Source organism: Manacus candei, unplaced genomic scaffold (genome assembly GCF_025592945.1).
Source record: "Manacus candei isolate 608988 ecotype Guabito, Panama unplaced genomic scaffold, ASM2559294v1 h1tg000081l, whole genome shotgun sequence".
In the NCBI taxonomy this organism is placed as follows: Eukaryota; Metazoa; Chordata; class Aves; order Passeriformes; family Pipridae; genus Manacus; species Manacus candei.
This window is the reverse complement of record NW_026138129.1, coordinates 6511244-6533869: the sequence shown is the minus strand read 5'-3', so window position 1 is coordinate 6533869 and position 22626 is coordinate 6511244. Positions and strand designations below refer to the sequence as shown.

The 22626-nt window shown below is 34.1% G+C and overlaps 1 protein-coding gene across 13 annotated transcripts in view; it reads right to left on the bottom strand.

Moving 5' to 3' along the window:
- Positions 1–22626, bottom strand: part of STXBP5 (syntaxin binding protein 5) — a 101388-nt gene that overhangs the window by 31138 nt on the left and 47624 nt on the right. For all 13 annotated transcript variants that reach the window (XM_051811198.1, XM_051811199.1, XM_051811202.1 and 10 more), the window contains 11 exons: positions 18609–18732; positions 17094–17172; positions 10877–11031; positions 9777–9849; positions 7530–7677; positions 7296–7363; positions 6251–6291; positions 3969–4189; positions 2332–2510; positions 944–1069; positions 308–459 (listed from right to left, as the gene is read on the bottom strand). In XM_051811198.1, the coding sequence (XP_051667158.1) occupies positions 308–459; positions 944–1069; positions 2332–2510; positions 3969–4189; positions 6251–6291; positions 7296–7363; positions 7530–7677; positions 9777–9849; positions 10877–11031; positions 17094–17172; positions 18609–18732 (1366 nt within the window). The remainder of the gene's footprint in view (positions 1–307; positions 460–943; positions 1070–2331; positions 2511–3968; positions 4190–6250; positions 6292–7295; positions 7364–7529; positions 7678–9776; positions 9850–10876; positions 11032–17093; positions 17173–18608; positions 18733–22626) is intronic.

The following is a 22626-nucleotide window of genomic DNA, read 5'->3' as shown; positions in this document are numbered from 1 at the left end:
AAGTTAAATTCTTATAAACTGCATAAATCCACTGTACATACTTATATCTACTTACACATAGTATTTTCCAGTTTATGTTTTCTTAAAACAAACATTACATTGAAAAAATAAGTAATGATATCAAGCATCACTAGATTCCACTCAGTAACAATTTTTAAGGAAACATGATTTAACAAACCTGAAATAGTGCTATTAGGAACAGATCAAGGAGAAAGAATGTAACTGCAGTAGAAAAAAGTATATTTGTAAGACTAGATGACCAGTTGTACCTTTCTTCTGAGTTTAAAACATGTTTTGGGTTGCTCACCTCCAGACGGTTGCCGAGTTTTTCGGGGAGATCGTGGCTCCCTGCGATAAGGATCATTGGAGCCATACAGTTCAATAGTGCCTAGATTCAAGAGCACTGTCTTCTGGAGGTAATCAACCATGGCAATACCATTACAGTTTCCAAAAACTACTCTGGAAAAAGACAAGTGGAAGGAAAGACAGTGCTAATTAAATGTTGGTAAATTTTCACATAAAGATTTTTTACTGTTCAGCATTTGAAGACTTCCTACTTTTTAAGAATTATCCTAGATCGAATATATCTATAAATTACTATTTTAGAGTGCAGTATTGCTTAAGTGTTCTCTTGTAAAAACATGGCACTGAGTAGAACAGATCATTGTCATTGTACTTGCCAACCTATCTGACAGAGCCTTAAATGACACTTATTCTCGGCTGTACACTGGCAGCTGAGAAAGAGTGATGATGATTTGTTTCTGCTGCTAGCATAATCAGGATCTGCCATGACCCAACAGGAATTATCTCCTAAGTACAAGAGGCTGATTACCTCTCTGTCTTGCCGTGCAGCTCATGTGAACACACATAGAGACTGAATTTTAATGGATAATTTTAAACCCCTTTGACAGCATAATGAAAAAACTGCGTAGAATATACTTACAGGCCATATGCTGAGTTGACTGCTAAGCTGGTTATCTGTTGAGGAGGTTCTCCACTCACCCACACTAGCTGGATAACTAGCTCAGTTTGGTAGCCTGGAGACTGCTTGAGAGGAGAATTTTTAACTCTGTAAAATAAACAAAACATGGTGTCTTTTTATTCCCCTCCATAGTCTCCATTTTTAACTTAGGGGCTCAGAGTTCATTAATTTCTACACCACACTGGACTTCAGAAAGTCGGGAAATCATAAAAAATATGATCAAAATCACATAAAAGCAATCAGAAGAAAAATCCACATTGAAATTGTTAATTCATGTTTTTAGGGGCCCCTTTGATTCACTGCCTAATTGAAAACTAATAGAACGGTGATCACAAATACTTCATTTTTCCCATCTTCAGAGCAAGGTATAACATTTTCTTTAGAAATACACCACTGCAACTCGGCAAAATCAATACAATTGAAAATCCTCACTCAGATAAAGTAACCGCATCAGAATTAGTTATTTTCTAGATAGACACACTGAAAGAATTAAAATCCAAGCTGGGACCTTAAAACTTCAGAAAACAAAAAGTACATACTTAACTTTATATCTGTAAGATATATACATTCTGCTAGAAAAAGTGATGGCCAAGAGGTCTCATAATACACTCTTGTAGAAGAGTAGAAAAAGATTGCCTTCTTTTAATTTTCATTTCTCAAATGAGTAGAAGCTCACACAAAGAAGCTTATAGAAAAATTCCCAATTTAAAAAGACCAAAAAAGTGGTCAAAGACCTATATTGCAAGCACTATGAGGCATCATGCAAAGTGAAGATCTTTGACAATGGGACGTTTATTTAATTCCGTTTTCAAAATATCAAGTAGTTCTCTTAGAGAGTTTTCAAAAAAGATGTATATTTATAAGCCTAAAGAGTTACCACTCATCAGCTAGCTATTTGTAAGAATTTTCACCACTTTTGATTTGGCTCTAAAACCTAAGGCTCTGGAAAACCAACAGATGAAATGTATTCAGCCACAGAACATCAAGTTTCCTATTCATTTCAATGGACAATGAGACAAAGTGATTAAATTGTTGCTATTAAAAAATGTTTGCTCTAAAGAGTTATCACGTATAACTATACTAACATCTGTGCCAAATTTTCCTAAATCATAACATAAGGATTTTCAAATTTTTACCAAATCAGCTTATGAAGTTTAAAGAAATTGAGATAGCAATATTCGTTTCTTAAAACAGAGCTCAACTTTCATATATTTGGAAAATGTTGCTCTATAAAATAAAATGTTCTCACCAGCAATTACATATCTGTAATAATATCAAAGTACATATATTCTAATGACATATTTTCATAAAGTCTCACCCTCAATGACAGTGTAACAGAATATACTTACTTTAAACACGGGACATTATCACGAAGTCCATCAGATGAACTGCTACTAGTAGATGGGTGAGACTGGGGAACAATGGATTGAGGATTGGAACCTGCGCCTGGAGTTGATGAAGGTGGCACCTGCTCACCATCTGGAGTTTCAATATCATTTATTTCATAGAGCAGACGTACTTCCAGCATCTGTGAATTAAAATTTAAAAAAAAAAAAAAATCAGTAAAGTCTGCCTTTCAAAAAAACTGGATACAAAATAAATGAAGTGCAACAGAAGATTGTAGTGATAAGTGACATCCAGGTCTTTTTCATCTTTTAAAAGACAACACTAAGTTAATAAACAGTGCAACCTAAATACCTATGTAGTCTTTAGAAATAGAGTCTTAGTAACTACTACAGACTGAATATCTGAAGATTACTGAAACTTGAAAGTCTGATATATTTCCCATTTTTTAAAAGTTTGCATCTTAATAATGAAAGAAATTAAATACTGGATAGAAAACCCATTTAATTATCATTCTGCTGACATACATTCTCAGTTATGAAGATGACTTGGTTTATGTAATTCTGGAATAGTAAAACCGAGAGCTAAAGGCACATAGACAGCTACCCTTTATACTGATGCAACACTGTACACATGGGACTTGGTTCAATATTGGATGTGCTCAACTAGCTCATACATTTTAAAGAACTGCAAGTTCATCATGACTTCAGATTTTCTTCTGCTGGATCAGTAACAATATTAGTATTAATTGCAGTGCAGTGAAAAGAAACTTTTCCACTGTTTTATTCTCATCGTCTGCAAAGTAGAACTTAATTCATGGACTGAAACAAAGAATATATAGTATTTTTAAAACTTTCCTGGTACTGAATAATAATTTGCCAGGGACTGATTCAGAAAAATTGTTTAGAAAAAACTATTTCCTCAGAAGGGAATGTACTTGTACACAAGTAAACACCCCATGAAGGGTGAAGAAAAAAACCCCTGTGCCTCAGGTCCTTAAACTAAGACTTATTCAAAGGGAGCAGAATAGGAAGGGGACAGGGTTTATGTTGTGTGTGTGTGTGTGTTGCGGGCAGGAGGTGGGAGGAAAAACCAACTACATTACAATTAACATTTTACTTATAACATACAATATTTTATAATTAAATATGAGCTTCTAGCCCATACATTCAAATACATAAACTTGTATGTGTGTGTTTGATTTAACAAAGGACTTCTCAAACTCTTGTAATAGAATCATTGTATCTTACATAGAATAAAATAGCAACACACCAAAGTCCTTAACAGATTATGGGGAATGTTTGGCTCACCTGTACTCTTCTAGCTCTGCACACTGCAGTTTTAACAGGACAGATGATAATTATTAGAAATCAAGGAAAAAGGAATCTACTCCCTAAAAGCTCTGAAATTCTTCAACTCCACATCTCATTCACTGAAAACCACTATCTTGGTGTGCGATATTTAATTACAAAATTCAACAAAAGTAATCATTTTTCCTCCAAAAAACCACATCTCTTTGTTTTGAGACAACTGTTTTTGTCCATTTCACTAATAAAATAAAAGATAACAAAGCAGTAAATTGCTAGAACAGTCTTCTTATAGCTAAATCTTACAAAATTCAAAAATGGTCATAACTAATTACCGGAATGACTTCTGTTGTCACTTCCTGCTTGCTGAACCTGTAAATAATGACATGTGCAGAAACTCCAGCTATGCACAGCATTCTACTTTCTGGACACCACGAGATGATCTGAATAGCGTATGGATCTTCATCTACTATGTCTGTGTTTGGCCTGTCATCTTTATTCCGTGATTTTTCAAATACTTTGGCTGTTTTTAACTTATAGAGTACTTGCAGCGTTACTAGGAACAAAGTAAAAGAGAAAAATTAGTTTTGATCAGAACAGATTTTTTTTCTTCTCAATTTTTAATTTATTAACTTGTCTTCATAGAGAAAGATATTATGTTCAGCAAAAGAGGGCAGAGTAGAAGCAATGAATATCTGTGTTGCCTCTGTCCACACAGTGCACCACTTGATCAATATAGTATCAGTTAGTATAAAAGAAATACCCCAACACTTATCCTGAGAGATATATACTAAGCTACAGTTATAAACTAAGCCTCCACAGCTTCTCAAGGCTTTACTGTACCTCAGGATCTCGTTACAACATCATCTTGTTACATATGCCATATCTACAACTTAGTCGTGTCTATGGTAGAGGAAATAAAGCTCCTTTTCTTTCTTTCCATAGTATTTCAAATCCATGGCCTCTCACCTGTGCTCTCATATGTAACAGCCCCAATTCCTCCAATTTACATATTATTTTGTCTGATCATTCAAAAGTGCTGCCCTCTGATCAGTCCACTTTTTGTTGATAACAGGTTTCCTAGAACTCTTCTAGTGATGCCTTTCCACAGTTTTAAATAGTGAGTTACTCCATGTTGGTTTTACAGACATACCCACTTCCTTATAGCAGTGATTATTTTTTTCCATGCAACACAGACTGCAATTCATGAGATGTCCAATTTTTTTCCCCAGAAACTAAGTACTAAGTGTACATCATTCATACTATAGTCAAGTAAATTGTCTTTGATATAGCTACCTCTTGAATAGTATCCTTTTCAACTGTAATTTTAATTCTGTATTAAGTTTTCTTTCAAATACCTTCATGCTGTTTTCAAACTTCACAGGCATATCCTTTAGTCAATGGCCCAAGTCACTGCTATAAATACTAATCAGAACATTAGGAAAACTTAAATTATAGCATCCTTTCTCCTCTTCCATATTTCAGTGGTTTTACTTGAATCACATTTCCCTAGTTCACCTGTAAGACTGTCCTATTAGAGAGATTTAAAATCAATAGAGGATACTTGCAATTTCTCGCTTAACAGGTTTATGTATCTGTTTTAGAAAGAAACTAAGTGTCTTTAAGAGAATCTCCTTTGACAAATCTATGCTGAATAGATCTTTTAAGCACACAGAATCACTTGGTTCTGGCTAACCTCCTTCTCCTCTCTCTCCCAGGTTCTACTCCCACCCCAAACTGAAATTAAAGATCTATTACACTCCAAATAGTCCTCCTCCCAGTTTTTTAACATATACATTGCATCTGTTCCCTCCCACAACCACACACGCCCTAGCATTTTGGAATCTCATCAGTTTTCCACAGGTTTTCAAAGACAACTAATGACGATTCCAAGATCGCTTTAAACAACTTTTAAGTACCAAGAGTAAGGTTAGTCAGAACTAGATTAACTAAAACATCTAACTCTATGCAGTCATTTCTACTTTGAATTCTTACTGCATTTCTCACTGTGAGCTGTGTAGGCCATCAGATGCAATTGACCCTTTGACTGAAGATGAGAAATGTAAAATAGTATCAGACTCTTCAGGCCTGTTCAGTGTTCCAAAGAAAAGTTTCTTTATTTTACTCTTCTCCTGCCTTTCTTCACAAATGCATAAATCATTTTAGTAGCACAAATTTCTACTGGTTCCAATTCTCATTTTTAGATACTGTAATTTATGGAGAGTTGATGTCTTGAACACATGCCTCTCTCCTGTCCAAAAAGACAGAAATAACTTACTGAAAATCAATTGTATTAAAAAGGAATGCATTTCCCTGTCATGCATCTTCATGTTCAAAAATAAAGTTTAAGGTGCTTCTAAAAAATTTTAGAATTCTTCTATATTAACTGGCCCTTGGACTACCAATGCATTTACTCTGAGGTGGTAAGAAACAGTGAAGCACCTAAGAAATAACGTCAATTATACTTAATTTGAAATAAAAAATTTCTGTGAAGTTACTGACTCTACAGAAGGCAAGAAATAATGACAATGACTAGTTTGCAATTACATTCCAATAAAGAAATCAGTTTAGAAAACTCCTACTGCACAGGAAAAAAATCTCTACTGAAAACACTTACTTGCTGAGGCATCCCAAAACTTGATTGACCCATCAGCATGCCTATGAAATATTAAAAAATTAATAAGACAGTAAAATGGTTAGTTGGAGTGCTAGACCTCTTTGTTACTGATTGGAAAGTATACTGTTAACATTCTATTTTTATTAGTACTCTTAGTGACACTTTATTTTCACAATTTATTGGAAGCTGACATTTTACCAACATGTGCTCCAATGACTTTGGATGGAAGGGATTAGAAAAACATCTGGAGGCTAACTCCCTGATGTCTCCACTGTATTAATACTGATTTACCATTTTAAATACTGAGGCATACCTTACCATGTGCAGCTTATTAAAATATGCCCTATATTAGGAGCAACACTTGTAAAGAAGACACCTAAAGATACAGTATCCCACTGTAAATGAGTCACCTAATTTGTTTATTTAGCCTTGAAATGAAGAATCAGATGACTATATTTTTTCAGGACTGTCTCTCAAACTCTCTCCAAGGTGTAGGATAAAGTGACAGTAATCCTCGTTAGGGCTAATGGGTTGTTCTAAAATTTAGTGCTCTCAATTTCAGTGACGCACGGCCCAGTAATAAATCAAATGTTGCTTATTAAATTGTTCCTTACAGTAGTATTAGAAGGGTCAAGCTCAAAAGTATTTGATTTTCCTTTCTGAAATAAAAAATTGGCTTCCCTTTAGAACTGAACTCAATAATTACTTAATGGACTTCCGATGCTTTAAAACAGTACTCAATATTTTCCAAGAATTAAAGAATATACGATAAGTTTGATCCAGGATACTTAGATAAGAAACACACATAATCACAATACCGCATCATAATAATAATCTCTGAAAACACTCACTACCTTCCCTTCCACATTCTGCCTTACTTTCTCAGTAATGCCTCAAGGACATTATGTCAAGGACTTGTTTGGTGAACTAATTTCCTAATCATTCAAACCACTCATAAAAAACAATGTTCTAAAAGATGAATAAAATAGTCTCAATTTTACTTAATCAGCTAAGAAAATTATTAGTACACTATGGGATCACTTACCCTGTAATAATTATCTCTGGATAGCTCTGAGTGATCAAACCCCAGTTGCCTCCACTGATAGGCCATTCCTGGAAGATTAACAAAAACACTGAGGAAGAAAATATCATACAGTGCAAAGTTAAGCCATTGACAGGATGAATCAGATGGAGCTCTGGTCTTAGTATGGCCAATCGTTATTTAGACCTGCTGATTTTCAGTATTTTAAACCACATATGTATGTAGTAGATGTTGTACCTTCTTACTGTAACCTTGACGTTTCTGACGAGCACCAACTGAATAGAGTGCAGGTATGAGGTCCACAGGACAATCAGCAAAATATTCACAACAGGTAACTGGAGATTCATGTATAGTCAAAGGATAGGGATTCTCAAATATAGGATACCTTCAGTGGAAGAAAGGGGAAGACTGTTAACCTAGGAAAAACCTTTTTTTAAAATGCACAACACAAGTAAAGTACTGAAGACTAGGTTGGCATTCTTTTTGTACAGAGAAAAATAAATGCATATCAAATTAGATTATGAACAAATATGCAACTTTACTGCTCATCTAATACACTATAAAGATAGATGGAATTGGAAGTTTGTACTGTTTATAGAGTATTTCTAGAACAGCACTATTCCTTATAGCTTTATATTTTTAAAAGCTTACTAATTTAGGTCTGTGGAAAAAATTAAGTTACCAAGTCCTAATTGTAGTAATGTGGAGATATGAATTTATTTCTAAGTCTTCAGCCTATTCTTCCGTGGCAAAAGACAGGAAGAGTCCTGTCTCACTTTGTATTAGTATACCATTGTGAGACAGAAAGCTGTCCAGCGCTTTTCAAAGTCTACTTGCAACTCCAAGATCACTTTCTGAAAGCTACAGATAGCAACATTCAGTTACCAGTTAGAAGAATATAAACACTTATGCTTCCCCCCACCATCTCCATCAGAAAAGTGACAGAGCCTTTATGAGGAAAAAAGTCAATAATACTAATAGAGGTAAATATATCTGTGTTCAAAGAACATTTATCTCAAGAGAAATGCATGCTATGTGTATGTTTTTTCCCCCCTTTTTATCCCCGTTTTTGAGAGGTGAAAAGAGACACAGCTTCTCAAGCCATCTAAAGGAAAAATTGGCAAGAACAGATGAAAACTTACTGCATAGCAAGAATTTTATACATAGCTATCTGGAAAGCTTGCAACAATCTTTTAAAACTGAATGAAGACCAGGCTTCACTTTAACAAAATATGACAAATCCATATTTGGATTTGGTAAAAGGAAGCCTGTAGATTTATTTTGGCATTAATTTTTTTGCCTTTTTAGGTGACAAACAATTGTTTGCAAGTCAATCATAACAAAGACCATTATAAGTCTTCTAAAAACTCAACTGCTAAAGATTTTTTTAGCATGAAATAGAATAAGCCTTACCATAATTTCAAATTTCAGGCATTGCGAATTAAATATGAATTTTGGAAGCTTAATGCTATTGGTATATCAGAAACAAGTTCTGGATACAGCTTATGGCTGTAACACTGGGAAAAGCTAAATGAGATTGTTCAGTACCTGGAGAGATATTAGGATAAAACCTGATCTTCTTCTGAATTCCATACAGTCTTTATTATCTAAGGTATCACCTTAGATCACACACTTGACTTTAAGGATAAATATTTACAGGGTTTAGTTTTGCCCTACAAGGATATTCTTCACAAGGATTTTTTTTTCATTGACCATTGGAGATTTTTAATCAGAAACACTACCAACATCTTATCGAGTCCCTCTGCTCCTAATCCCTTAATGGTTAGTTGTTGCTGCCTATACTAATTTTAAAACCATTCTTAAAATTTTTGTAGTATCCTGAACTTTTAATCACCACCTATTAAGACTGTATGGACTGTCAACAGACTAAGAAACAAGAGACTCAAAATGTGCTAGGCAAGTATTATTTGTGAAAAGTGTAATAGGATACTACTCTTAAGCAACTTCTTACCACAGCTGTAAACCAGGGAGTAGATGTTATCATTCAAATTTTATGTATATGATAGTTATTGCATCAGTATTGAGTTTCTTTAAGCAATACTGATAGCAATTTATTTGGCAATAATATCTGCAAATATTTAAGCGATGACAACAGCTAAAATTACCTGGCTTATCTGATCAGTTCTTCTCTCTGCTCCCTTCCCCAAAACTGCAAGTTCCCCCTCACAGCACTAAGGAACCAACTTCAAAATAAACTGTGATACTTAAAAAGCAGCAGTGATCTATGAGTAATTTCTGTTAGTCAATCAAGCCTGGAAAAAGTCACATGATATTCTACTCATCTACTACATATTAAGCTGTGAAAAGTTGATATATTAAACTTCTCAGTTCAGTTGATGAAATTTTATATTTAATATTCAAAATTTTATGCTCTGGACAGGGAGTTATTATGCTAGATTAAAGCTATAGAGCAGAATAACAGGCTGATCACCACAGCCAACCATTACTACACAAGATTCTTACCCATTTTGTGCAAGGTCAATCAGTACTAAGTCCTTTTCTAGGAGAACAACTACAGCATATGGTTCCTGAAAGTCTGAAAACAAAAGAAGAAAAAGTTACTTACTGGTAAATGGAGCTCATGCATGTATAGCCTCAATAATGTAATCAGTCTTTGCACTATAGCAGTTAAAATCAGAAAAAGCCACTTAGATCACTACAGTTTTTGAAGATATTTTATACACTCACCCTCCTGAATATTCCAAGTTAATTGCTCTTCCATTAATTCAATATTTTCAACAGCTCAAATAACAGAAAAAGGAACATGCAGAATAACTTGTATAAGCAGGTTATATGATAGAGCCAAATTTCTCAACAGTAACATCCTTCCACCCCCAAACTCTTTGCCTCATATTCAGTGGGGTTTAAGTTTTAAGCACTTACAAAATGGATTAAAAGACAGCTGACTTGACAGTAAAGTAAGAAACTTTAAGCAGTCGGTGAAGTGCATATTCCCCTCTTTCAGGCAGACCTCATATTCCAAGCTAAGCAGTTTTATATACTCTGATAGAAGCTGACAGTTAAAAACACTGTAGTCATCAGCAACGTAATGCTATTCATCTGGGACAACTAGCTAAACTATGATAAAAAAAATCACCTGCTGCAGAAAAGAGATTATAGGTTAGTGATGAACTTCATGTAAGTATTGAAATGAACAAAGTCACTAAAAGTAAAAATAACACACAAATGCTCTTCATGATTTAGCATTGAGTACATACTATCTTTCCACCCAAATATGTACTGGTGAACACATTTGCTGCAGTAACTACAGCTTTAAGTTGTAATGCTACTTTTTATCTGCACATGCTTTTGGGATTAAAAAGAAAAAAAAATATGTACTGCATAACTTGCTTCCTTCTAGTAGCAAAACAGGCTTTATAATAAACTATGCTACTAAGATGCTTTGGGAAGTAAACCATACTTCAGATAAATAGGGATAACAGATGTTGCTTCTGAAGTCCAATCCCCAGAAACAAAACAGAAAGGAAATAGTCAAGAATATTCTCATGGGATAAAACTCCAGAGACAGGAAATCAAGGTACTGAGAAAAATCTTGAGCCTACCATTAGGATATGGTGTTTCACAGAGGGTTAGGAAATCAACAATAGAATAATCCATTTCTAGCACAGCAGTACTTTTTCCATGCATAACTGTTAAACAGGGTCTTCTTCCTACAGTGTCATACGACAAGCCTCCTGAGAGAATGATGAAAGGCTCCCTGGAATAAAGCAGAGGCATTTAGGATCAAGCCAAGATAATATACTAAGAGATATTATTGTAAGGTTGCAAAACCTGCCCAAAGTTCAATGAGATATCATTAAGCAGAGATAGAGTAAAAATAATGCAAACCAGCTCTCCATGCAATATACAGCTTGAGTGTGAGTTTCAAAACTTAAGTTATAGTCTTCAAACTCTTGTTTTAAGTCAGACATCTTCTCCAAACCTTTCATTCCATATTGCTTATTACCAATCTTTGCAACTGCTTGGCAAAATGAGATTTTTTAAAACTTTGTACAACTTTAGAATTACTTTTCTTCTACTGAACTGCAGTCAGATTTGCCAACAGTCCCATTCATCCATAATATAAAACAGTCTAGCAGAATCAGGAAGAAATAGAGTAATATGACTGCCTTGGAGAAGCTTGAAAAGTTTCAAAGACCTAACATCTTTTAAGTAGTATCACACATTTATTCAAGACATTTTAGCCATTTCCCCCCCTACTGCAATGCACAAAATTCAGGAAACTACTATGTCACAGACTACTCCTACTGCATAATCAAATAGCTGAGTAGAGAGCAAAAATATTTCTTCTAGTTTTTAGAACAGATTAGATGCTTCCCCTGAAAGATTTTTAAAAAGCCTTTAGAGGAACACATTTTTAAATACACCCATATTTTTCAAATATGCACATAACATATAATTTATTATTTCATTTACTGAAAAACAAGATGAAGTAAATATATTCATTTTACCATATTTTTTTTATTTCCTGATTATCAAGTGTCACTCATTTTAATACTTCTTATGTTTGAAATAGGACATAATATCTTTTAAAGAGTAGTGTTTATAAGTATATAGCTCAAGAAATAAATGTTACCCATTACTGACTATTGCCTCAAATTCCACATTATATTTCTGAAGGAAAAATAGGCACTTTGAGTGCCTAACAATTATCTCTGATCTACTTTTATGGTCACTTTACGTAGAAGTCCTACCCTTCATTTGTGTCTTTCTTAGAAGCAGCTAGTATGTCAGTATCTGGAGAAAATTTCTAGTAAAAAAAGCCATCCTGATATATTGTAAAAAGAGGCTGAAGAGATATAACTTTTTTTTTATCCTTTCCTATAACACCATCTTTCCCATACTGTCTAAATGGCTTTCACTAGTTAGCATTTGAAACACTAATGTGAGACTAGATACATCTTTATTCTTGAAATAAAGATGTCTATTAAGCGTCTGGTTTATGCACATGTTGGTCTTCATGAATTTAAGGCTTGGCTGAAATGTGCTCTGTGTTTGTAGCATTGAAGGCAAAGCAGACTGAGACAAGCTTCCAGCTTCTACAATTACTTCACAATCTGCCTGATCCTCCAGAAAGACCTGTGACTGAAGATTTAATAAGATCAAAAAGTACTGCTGGCTGAGGAAGAGACCTGAATGGAATGCCATACATTGGACCATAGATCCATTGAGTTAAATATCCTGCCTCCAACAGTAGCACAAAGTGTATTTCTAGAAAAGGATTAAGTTTTTTCCAAGTTTTCATTCAATCTCACTTCTTCATATTGAAATTTCACACAATCTTTTACGGTCAGGTCCATGAAATAATTTGAAGAAAGTTACAAACTTGAATTTAACCTGATATTTTTCAGGATGTCAGTGAAGAGAAAAATACTGGTGTGATGTATGTGCAACATCTCATTGCGTTGGAATGATTTACTGCAGTATTTTTTTGTCCATAGAAATAATTAGGTTTTTTAAGCAGTAATGCTGCCAGGACAATTTGCAGAAATTAATGGACTTGCACCTTCACTGAGATCAACTGACAATACTAAAGTGACAAATTTTAGTTTTTAATTTTCATACAACACAGTGACATGACAGTGTGTTGGATTCTCATGGTTTTATTTCTCCAGGTAATCAGACTGCTTTGGGCAGGCTTGCCAGTCCATGTCCTTAAGAAGCAAGGAATGGAGGAGATACGAATAGATTACACTGATCTGTCACACGGATTTTTCAAAATGAATCAAAGATTAAAGTTGACTTTAGTCTGCCAGAAAGACGGCTACAGCTTTCCATATGAATTTTTCATATTTTCATGAAACCATGGATTTACCATGAGCACAAGCTGTTTATTTTCTAATTAAAGGGCTGTTCTTCAGCTGTGATACGTGTTAAAAGGTTAGTGCACATGAATGTTATTAGAAATACCTAATTTAAAAGAAAAGCTAAAGAGATTTGTACTTTACATCGATTGAACCAACTTTGGTAATTTAACAAAAAGTAGTGCTCAAGTCTTAGAGAACTGCTATGTAGCATTTTTAGCAGCTGCTCATATAGAGATTCTGTGAAACAGTTCTGCTTCAGCAGGTTTGGAAGTAATCCCCTTACACGAATTTCCTCATGAGTTAAATCTCTAAAAATCTCTCGGAGAACACTATAAGAAATTCACTACAGAGGGGGGCAATGTTTCATTGAAAAAAACTCAGAAAACACAGAATTAGGTCTTGCAGTATATGAAAACATAATACAATGGAGAGCCAAATGGCTCACAACCCTGGAGAATGTTTCTAGTAAATTTTAGAAGTAAACTGTCAAATGCTAGCCAGTTTCTGGCAGTCCAGAGGTGTGAGAGAACAGTATGTACAGAAATAAAGCCATTGGTACCATCCGGATTACTTTTCAAACCATAAGTAAATTTGTCAAAAAGTTAATGCTATTATAAAGATGGAAAGGACTTTGAGAGTTAGTTTGCCTTAATACTGGCAATCCTGAGGTAGTAAAGATAAATTACCAATTAGTTTTTGGGAATTATGTTTTTGAACTGACAAGCTTACACAATAAAATAGTACTATTCAAACTAAATTAACAGATCAAGAACTTTTACTTAGCAGGAGACATCATTATTTACGTACACTCTAGGTCCCAATTATATACATCCATCTTGCTAAAAAGTACTGCTCTACAGTCAGTCAATGACAGCTGCATCAGCTGCCAAGACAATACTCTTTTTTGATTACATTTTATGGGGAGACTTTTGAGCTCTAAATTCTATTAGACAAAGCTCTAGTAGAAAATAATAAGCTTGGGCAATTTTACTATAATGCTAATATCAACCAGAGTAAATACTAGAAGGTACTGAATCACCAGGGGTGAGAAGTGGCATTAAGAAGGACTGAATTCTGGGGGGTGGGAAGTGGCACTAGGAAGCTCAAGAGCTTCTCTAGATAAACTTTAGACAGAAAAAGTATGCATAAATGGCAATGTGGAAGCCATTTCAGAAAGCTCAAAAGGTAATCTACCTTTGGAATTCATTGCATCACAACAAGATGGAGCGTTTTAGATGAAAAATAGCTGCAGTACAATGACCTTATGCTCTGGGATTGTAAAATTATACCAGTTTGCTCAAGGAATATAACAAGAATTTGCCTTTTTGACTCCCAAGCTGTCAATAGCAACCTTTCCAAATGTATTCTCACAGAGATAAAGCCACAGACATACAACTCTTGTAGGGTAAACCACTTTGGCTCTGAAGATTTCACTGGCAGTATCTGCATTAGACTTAAAAAAACCAACCAACCAAAAAAACCCCAAAAAAACCCACAACAGAAAAAGCCACCAAGTTAGAAAAGAAATAGTTAGTCTGTAAAAACCAGAAAAAGCATCATGTCCTCCCATTTCCCAGACTCCAGCTTTGCAATATGGAGAACATAATGGAGAAAAAAAAAATGAGAAGGGATTAATAAGAGCTGCAACAGTAAAAAGAATAGTGTCTGTAGCCCTTAATACAGGTTGCCAGCAGTCATGTTCCTTCCTTTTGTGGGGTTCCAAACACCTTTTCTCAAAAAAAAAGTTTATTAGAATTAGAAGCAGTAAAGAAAACAATTAAGATCATATCAACAGAGTGTTTTCCACAGGAGGAGATACTGAAACAACCTAGATCTTTGAGCGCTCTAGATAGGGGGAAATAAGAAAAGGGTGACAGAAAGATGTTAGAGGTTCAATATAAAGCATGGAAAAAGTGAATGTTTTTCACAATAAAGAATTGAAATATAACTTAAATATGAATTAAATAGTACCTCAAATGTAAGCTATTTTGTTTCATTTTCTTCTGTGATTTTTTTTTATTTTCTTTTTGAAGAACAGCTATAGCAGACTGCTATAGAAACAAATTTATTTGGTTTGTTTCTTACATCGTTTCAGTAGCTAGAAAAAAAAATTGTCCTGTCCAGAAGTGATTCTCCTCTGTGCTACAGAAATTAAACTATGAACAAGAAATGACAGTGCTTTACATAAAAGTTAAAATTTTATCTTGTTCATATATAACCAATTTCAAATTGTAAAAAGAAAATCTATCAAAATTTTAAGTATTGAAAAGTAGTTCTGCCTCACCTTAAAATTCTTTTAAGATTACAAGTGAAACCGAAAACAAACTCCAAACTGAAGTACATGTAGCAGGCAAATGAACAGAGATTTTCAGTGCACTGCTTCACCACCACAGTGCAAACTGGTGGGGTTTTGTTTGTTGTGAGTTTTTTTTCACCCCCTTTCTTAATTAAAGTTCAGGATAAGTATCAACAATTATAGATTTAACAGTACACTGAAGACAGCAAACATTAGAGAGTATATTAAATTGAAATATAGCAAAACATTCAGTTTGGAGAAACACTGGAAAGTGAGCAAGTGAGAGGTGTAATCAAAGAAAAAGCCCAACACTAGGAAAGATGTGCCTCCTGAAAACCCCATGTATTCTTAGAAGTTATACTAGAATAAGCTCCTCTTTAAACTGTGTGAAAAGTCAACTAGTTTTCACATTGTAATATGTCACAGAACAAGCTTCAAACTAATCTTCTCCTTCAGAATGACTATTTAGAATAGAAAGCTTTTGATTGCAGACATTGTGACTTGCTGAAGCTGAGATTTTTTGATTATTTCTCTTTCTTTAGATCAGCTTTTGATCTTTCAGTTGAGAAAGGATTATGCAGACAGATGTAGACTTCTGCAAGCAAAACATGGCTTTCCAGCTGATCATAGATTTTCATACATCTGGGAGCTAGCCACAGTCTGAAATTTCTATTTAGCTCACTTTGAGCAAAAAATAAAAATACATAAGGCCACTGATATAAGTATGGGTACACCAATTTGTAGTAAACTATATTGCATCAATAACAATGATCTATAGATTTGAACACCTGGAAAACAAATGAAAGTGATACAAACACCCTCCCCAACAGTAAAAGAAAACAAAAAAACCCAAAAGAAATCTCCCCAAAAAAACAAAACCAAAATAAAAAAAACCCACGAAAACCCCGAACAACCCAAAAACCAAATTAAAAAAAAACACAAAAACCAACCAGTCAAAAAAAAAAAGTTTTCATGAATATTTTCTTTACACTGCACTTTTCACTCTAACACTTTAAAGCACTTTACAACCACAAATAAAAGAAATTCCACACAGTTCATGAAATCCATCTGTCCTAATTGCAGTCTTGGTAACAAAACACGCAACTCTATAGATAAATAATTCCATCTGAGCCTCTTGTTGCAATTACTGCTTTGTTACATTCTCAATGTGCATAATTAGGCACATTTCACTGTGTAAATCACTGCACTCTACTAGAAAAGCTTCTCTTAACAACATTTTTTTGGGGAAGAACATGTATTCAGAATTTAGAATATTTGCATCAGACCATTATTTGTTGAAGTTCAGTTTATCATGTCTGTGTTTTGGTGTCTTCTGCGCTTTATCAGCCTTTCTTTTCTTAAATAGTCTCAAAAATTTAGCAAAAATACACACAAGTTTTAGTAGCATGAAAAGCATGTAGATAATGCATTAGCAGTATCTTTACCTAAGTTAAGGTTTGTGTATATTAATTAGTTCCTATATATGTTTTTGTAGTTTGTTCATCAATACCTGATTTGTCAAAACTAAAACAAAGCTATTTTACCATAGCTCAGTAGCAACAGAATATTCATCCCAACAACTGGGAAACAATGTATATTGCCAGAGCACTACATTTCTTTTATGTATGTTCATTTTGCATACAAAAGAAGTCTTACCCAGCTCTAGTAGTTTTATATTCCACCTTAAGAATAGGTTTGCAGGGTTCTGGCTTCTTTCCATCCTTCAGCTGCTTTCCTAAAGTAAATTATTTTCTTATATTAATCTTACAGTTCATTATGGCAATTAATGGAATTCACTATCCAACATGAAAAGTAGAACATTCACATAAACATATATTCAACAACTTTGAGTATGTCTTGGAATAATATAATTAAAAATTTGTTAAACTCTCAATACACCAACCTAGAATGTTTACAAAAAAACCAACCACCAATCCTATACCTAAATGTTGCAGAATATTTATTTTCAAACATATAATCATCCCCTAAAGCCTTGTTTTAAGTAGCACTAGGAGATTTAAAGTTTAAGTTGTGTCAAGCATTTTGCAATTAAAATCGGTTAGCTTACAAGTAAAGTGAGGTTTATCCTGAGTGTTATCCTTCAGGACTAAGACTTTAATTGAGCATGAAACCCTGCTCTTCCTCAACCATGCACTATTGGCAACTGAAGCTACTATAGATACAGTGTTTCATAGAGTCCTAGAAATTAAGGGTGTGGTGTAACTATACATCTTTTCTATCTGACCATTGATAAAATACGATACAACTATGAAGTTCTGCAGAAAATTTAATTTCCAGCCCATAATAAAAATAATATTTATTAAAAGAGGTCAAAACATATTAAAATAACATTAGCCTTGTCTAAGTAGTTTTACTACTACAGTAACAGTTTCTTTTTCAACGACAGGAAAAATGGTACAGGATCATATAGAAATCCACAGCTTCTTTTTTTCCACTCTAGTCCATGGTCAGTACAGTAAACATGGCCTTGCTAGAGGCTCAGACAGATAAACCAGGACACATAACTACAGCATTCTGCACTACATTTGTAACCTCACAGATTATCCTCACTGTTACATTACTGAAGTAAATAAATTGTTAAGACATAACTTAGAGACATGCACACCCTGTAACCTTAGGATTTTATAGAACTTAGTTGAAGAGCAGCAGCATATTTCACAGAATAACAACATGCAATGTTAATTTCCTAAATTAACATTAATGTAAGACCTCTCAGAAGCGGGAACATTTTACCAGATGCTGGTCTTATTCTGTTACAAACCTTTCCAGAAATTGACGTGGTAATCTACACATTTACACGTAAAACAGATGCTTCCTTATATGTATTTTAAACAACATATGGGATTGCAATGTCAAGCAAAAAGCAAGCCCTGCAAAATATGCATTAGTTAACTTTGAGATCAATGCCACTGTGTGAAAGGCAAGCTTGAAGTTTAGAGATTTAGAGAAAACTACACTAATTTGGATTCTTATTTCATAAAGACTTTCTTTAATGAAATCTACCAGAATTTCATAGGACAGAGAAAGCTTTTTACTTGCATTTCAAGTGTGCTTTTAATATTTGTTTTTTGCAAAACACACTGCTATTAAAAACAAGTCCTCTGTGTTTTAAGAGCTGCCAAACACAGTTGGTATCCATTTTCATCTTACCATGTGGAGTGATTGTCTGGAATGGTTTGGTAGGAGATTTTACATTCCATATGGTCAAGGTACCATCTGAGTGACTACAAATAAATTGTTTTCCTTCATGATGCCAAGCCACAGAGTGGATAGCCTATGCAAGAGAAGAGAAAAAACAGAACAGCACAAGTTGTGTACCTTATCATTTTATCCTTACATCTTCCTCAACGACATTAGACAGCATAAGCAAATTAGAGAAATTACTAATTAAATATACTGCTCTTAGTATGTACTAATTTACCCATGGCAAGTTTAGTACCTTCAGTCATACTTTATCCATCAAAAATACTGTCTTCATTGTAGTGACATGTTTAAGGAGGGAAAAATCATCCTCCTCAGCATAGTATTGAAGCATTTTTCAATGAAAGGTAGCACACAGAGAATAACTGCAAGCAATTATTTGAGCTTTGCTAACCAAAATTTTTCACTATTGGGAAAAACATACTGTCCATACAAAAAACATGGGATGGGATTATGATGTCCAAGTATTATATGACATTTTGAGGTGTCCATATGGATGTGCACAAGAGGCAAGCACGGGCTGAAAATATAAGCAAAATGAGAATAGAGGTAGCAAGGTTTTTTGAAATTATGATGATGAAAACAAAGTATTATTGAAGAAAATACTCTAACATTGCAATGGCAGTTTTGAGGTGCAGGAAAGTACAGAAATCTACTAGTAAATCTTTCATAAAAATCTTTCAAATATACAGGAACATCTTTATTTTCATAAAATTAGGAATGGAATGATTAAGCCATGCCACATGAAATCTACAGAAAAAAGCTGACTAAATAAAGTCCTCTGTGAGGAAACGTGGATGTATGAGTAGTAAAGAACTGTAACTAGCAATGAAAGCTTAAGCAATAACTATTAGGTGAAGAGCAAATCTCACGAGACAAATCCAAGTCATCTTTGCCCAAACTGATTATACACAGATCAGGTCTTCATATTTCATACAGTTATACAAAGAAACAAGACAGTTTCCAGCAATATGACTGGGAGAATCCAGAGCTTAAGTAACAGAGGAAAATGGCTACAGTAAATGCATGGAGTCTTCAATAATCATTTTTCCAGTCTAAAGTAATAGAAGATCTGGATATATGTAAACTACAGATTACTAAGTTTAATATTTCTTGGTGAAATTTAATCTTGTTCCCTATGTATTGTGGAATCACTATAGATTTTGCTAGAATACAGATTGTCTGTACCAATATCACATCTGCACATGTAGCTCAGAAACCTAGATGATTCACATGATGTCTCCTAGTGTCAAAGTGAAATAGTCTTGCTCATTCTGTACATGAAGTTTTTGTTTAGCAAAAAAAGGTTTTACAAAAGAAACTTTGCATAAATAGAGAACATTTGTTTTTATTTACCAACATAGTACCAAATAAAGGAAGAGATCAACAGTAAAGAGACTCAGTAAAGAGAAGGTTTCATTTCAAAAAGCTCTGACACTAGGAAATTAAAATATCTATATTATGCTTAGCAATACAATCCAATCAGTAAATTTTACATACTCTCCCACACTCTGACAATAGTAGGCACCCCACAGTGCAAATGGAACAGTTTGACACATACTTATGTAGAAATAGGTCTTAAGAACTAGTAAGAAAGCAAGCTTTATAGAAGTAAGGAAGGAAGGACAAATCTGAGAAATGAACACTACTTCCTTTTCTTGAAAAACAATCTCAATAGGAAAAGAACGCAACAACCTGTTACTGTTGAAACAGCATTAATGCTTAAGAACATAAAAAGATCTGATAAACTGAGCACAAAGGAGAAGGATGACTGCTACCACAGTTTCTGCAAGGAACATGAAGGGATGGAAAAAAATCACTGAAAGAGAATGATGAGTCTTTTGTTTTATGGCTATTTATTGTTAGTTTTATAGAACCACTTGTTATATTTAGTAATGCAGCTAAATATTGCTTAAACTGCAACAAAAATACATGTTTTATGTTCTATAAAATAATCCAACTAACAATACTATGGGCTGGGTATGATAAAGTTTTGTACAGAGCACTGTCCTTTGCTATCACACAGTTCACAAATTCTTGCAAACCTGAAAAACAAAACCAAACCTGTAAGTAGCTGCAGCATAATCTCCAGGTACAACAAGCTGGTATATCTACAGTGACAAGTCAGCTATAATGAAAAAAGTACAATAAACTTACGTAGTACTGGCTGGTTAGCATAAAACAGAAAGATCAAGCAGAATCCACTGAGGCTGCAAATCCATGCATAGCTTCTCAGACATTAAAAGGCCCCCACAAGTAATATATTTTTCCAATATTTTTAAAAAATTTACTGATTCAGAATAAAACTCGAAGTTTTAGTCATAATTCTCATCATGATACGAACTTCACCTGTTACCCCTTTGGTACCATAATGCAGCAGTATGCTTTTATCAGCTGGTGCAGATTCAACTGTCTCTCAAATATTTTTTTGGAATATATCACTTGTCAAACAGATCCCAAACTGAAAGTAATACCTTATAACAAGATCGTATACAAGTACCACAGAGGACTGTTACTATATTTAAGGCACAAGACATCTGTATCAGGTAGAATTGTCTGCACAGGTAAAACAAGTCCTGACCTCAACTAACGTTCTGAATCCTTCCATTTACGAACCTGAACCAAATACAGTGAAGTTTAAAGGAATTTATACAGGGAACACTCTATTGAACAAGCAATAAAGTTTATCTAAATAAATCTTTAAGTTTACTTAATTACAACTGAAGGTTTCTTATTAAAAGTATTCCTACCCCCTTCCCTTTAATTCAAATTTAAGGTAGCTGTTCTGGACCATAAGGAAGTTTGTTTCAAAACTTCTGAGACAGTCATGTTTTCTTGGGAGGGAAGGAAATCAAATCTTACTTTTTCGAATAAAAAACACAGTACAATTGACCACGTTGTCCTATGTATGCCAAAACTTTACCAGAAATTGTAGAAACTATCTATCCCTGAGTATTATGTGGAGACAGGCTGTACACAAAGGCAGCCTGACTTTCACCACCTGTTCCAGAAGGATTATCCCATATGGAAAAATGACAGTCATACTGCCTGCAAAGAACATACACATATTTGATTTTAAGAAGGAAACATTCTTGCACCAACTAGCTTTTCAAGAGATTAATACACATTTAAAAACATTTTATGTCTATATCCCTAGAAATCAGTATTATTTTTGGCTCTTTTAAGAGGTACAAAAACTAATAATTTAAATGGAATCTTACAATGTAATATACAAGTTCATCAATAAAGAGTAAGCTCTATTCAGCAAAACTAAAACATCAGTGTGTTAGCACTTTCATAGTGAATCCAACACACATAGCACTGTGCCAGCTATTAGGATGAAAATTACACCTATCCCAGCCAAAACCAGTACATGCAGGCATTCACTGATGTAAATACAAAAGCTATTAATTTAAGTAGTTTACCCTGTTTTCAAAAAAATTTTTAAATTCATTTCTCCAAAACCAAGTTTAGACTACTGCAAATACAATTGATAAAACTCAGGGCAAATAAAAAAATCTAAGTAAACTGTCCTTTTTTTTTTTTTAACTAATATGCATCTTATTGCTTACTTTTCAAGTATAACACAATTTGTGGGAAAATAGTTCTGAATACTTTCCCAGAGGAATGCAGAGACACTGATAATTCCTTTCATAATTCTTTGGATTTTGCCATGATCCTTTACTTTCTTCTGACATTAATTTAGCTTGAAATATACTGTGCAAGACATAAGCAAAGTCATTCTGCAAGCCAGACTGATTATTAACCATAGCCTATCCAGATTTCACTGTCTTATTATGACAGTCATTTAATTTCCATGGACACTCTCAGTATTTCTGTTAATGAATGGATGATCATACTGACTCCTTTTCTACAGGTTTACCAAAATATTCAAAGAAAGTATAGTAAAACTTGGGAGTACCTATGCTAACCCTCTTGTCAACCCTCTTGCTTCCCTCTTCTAAAA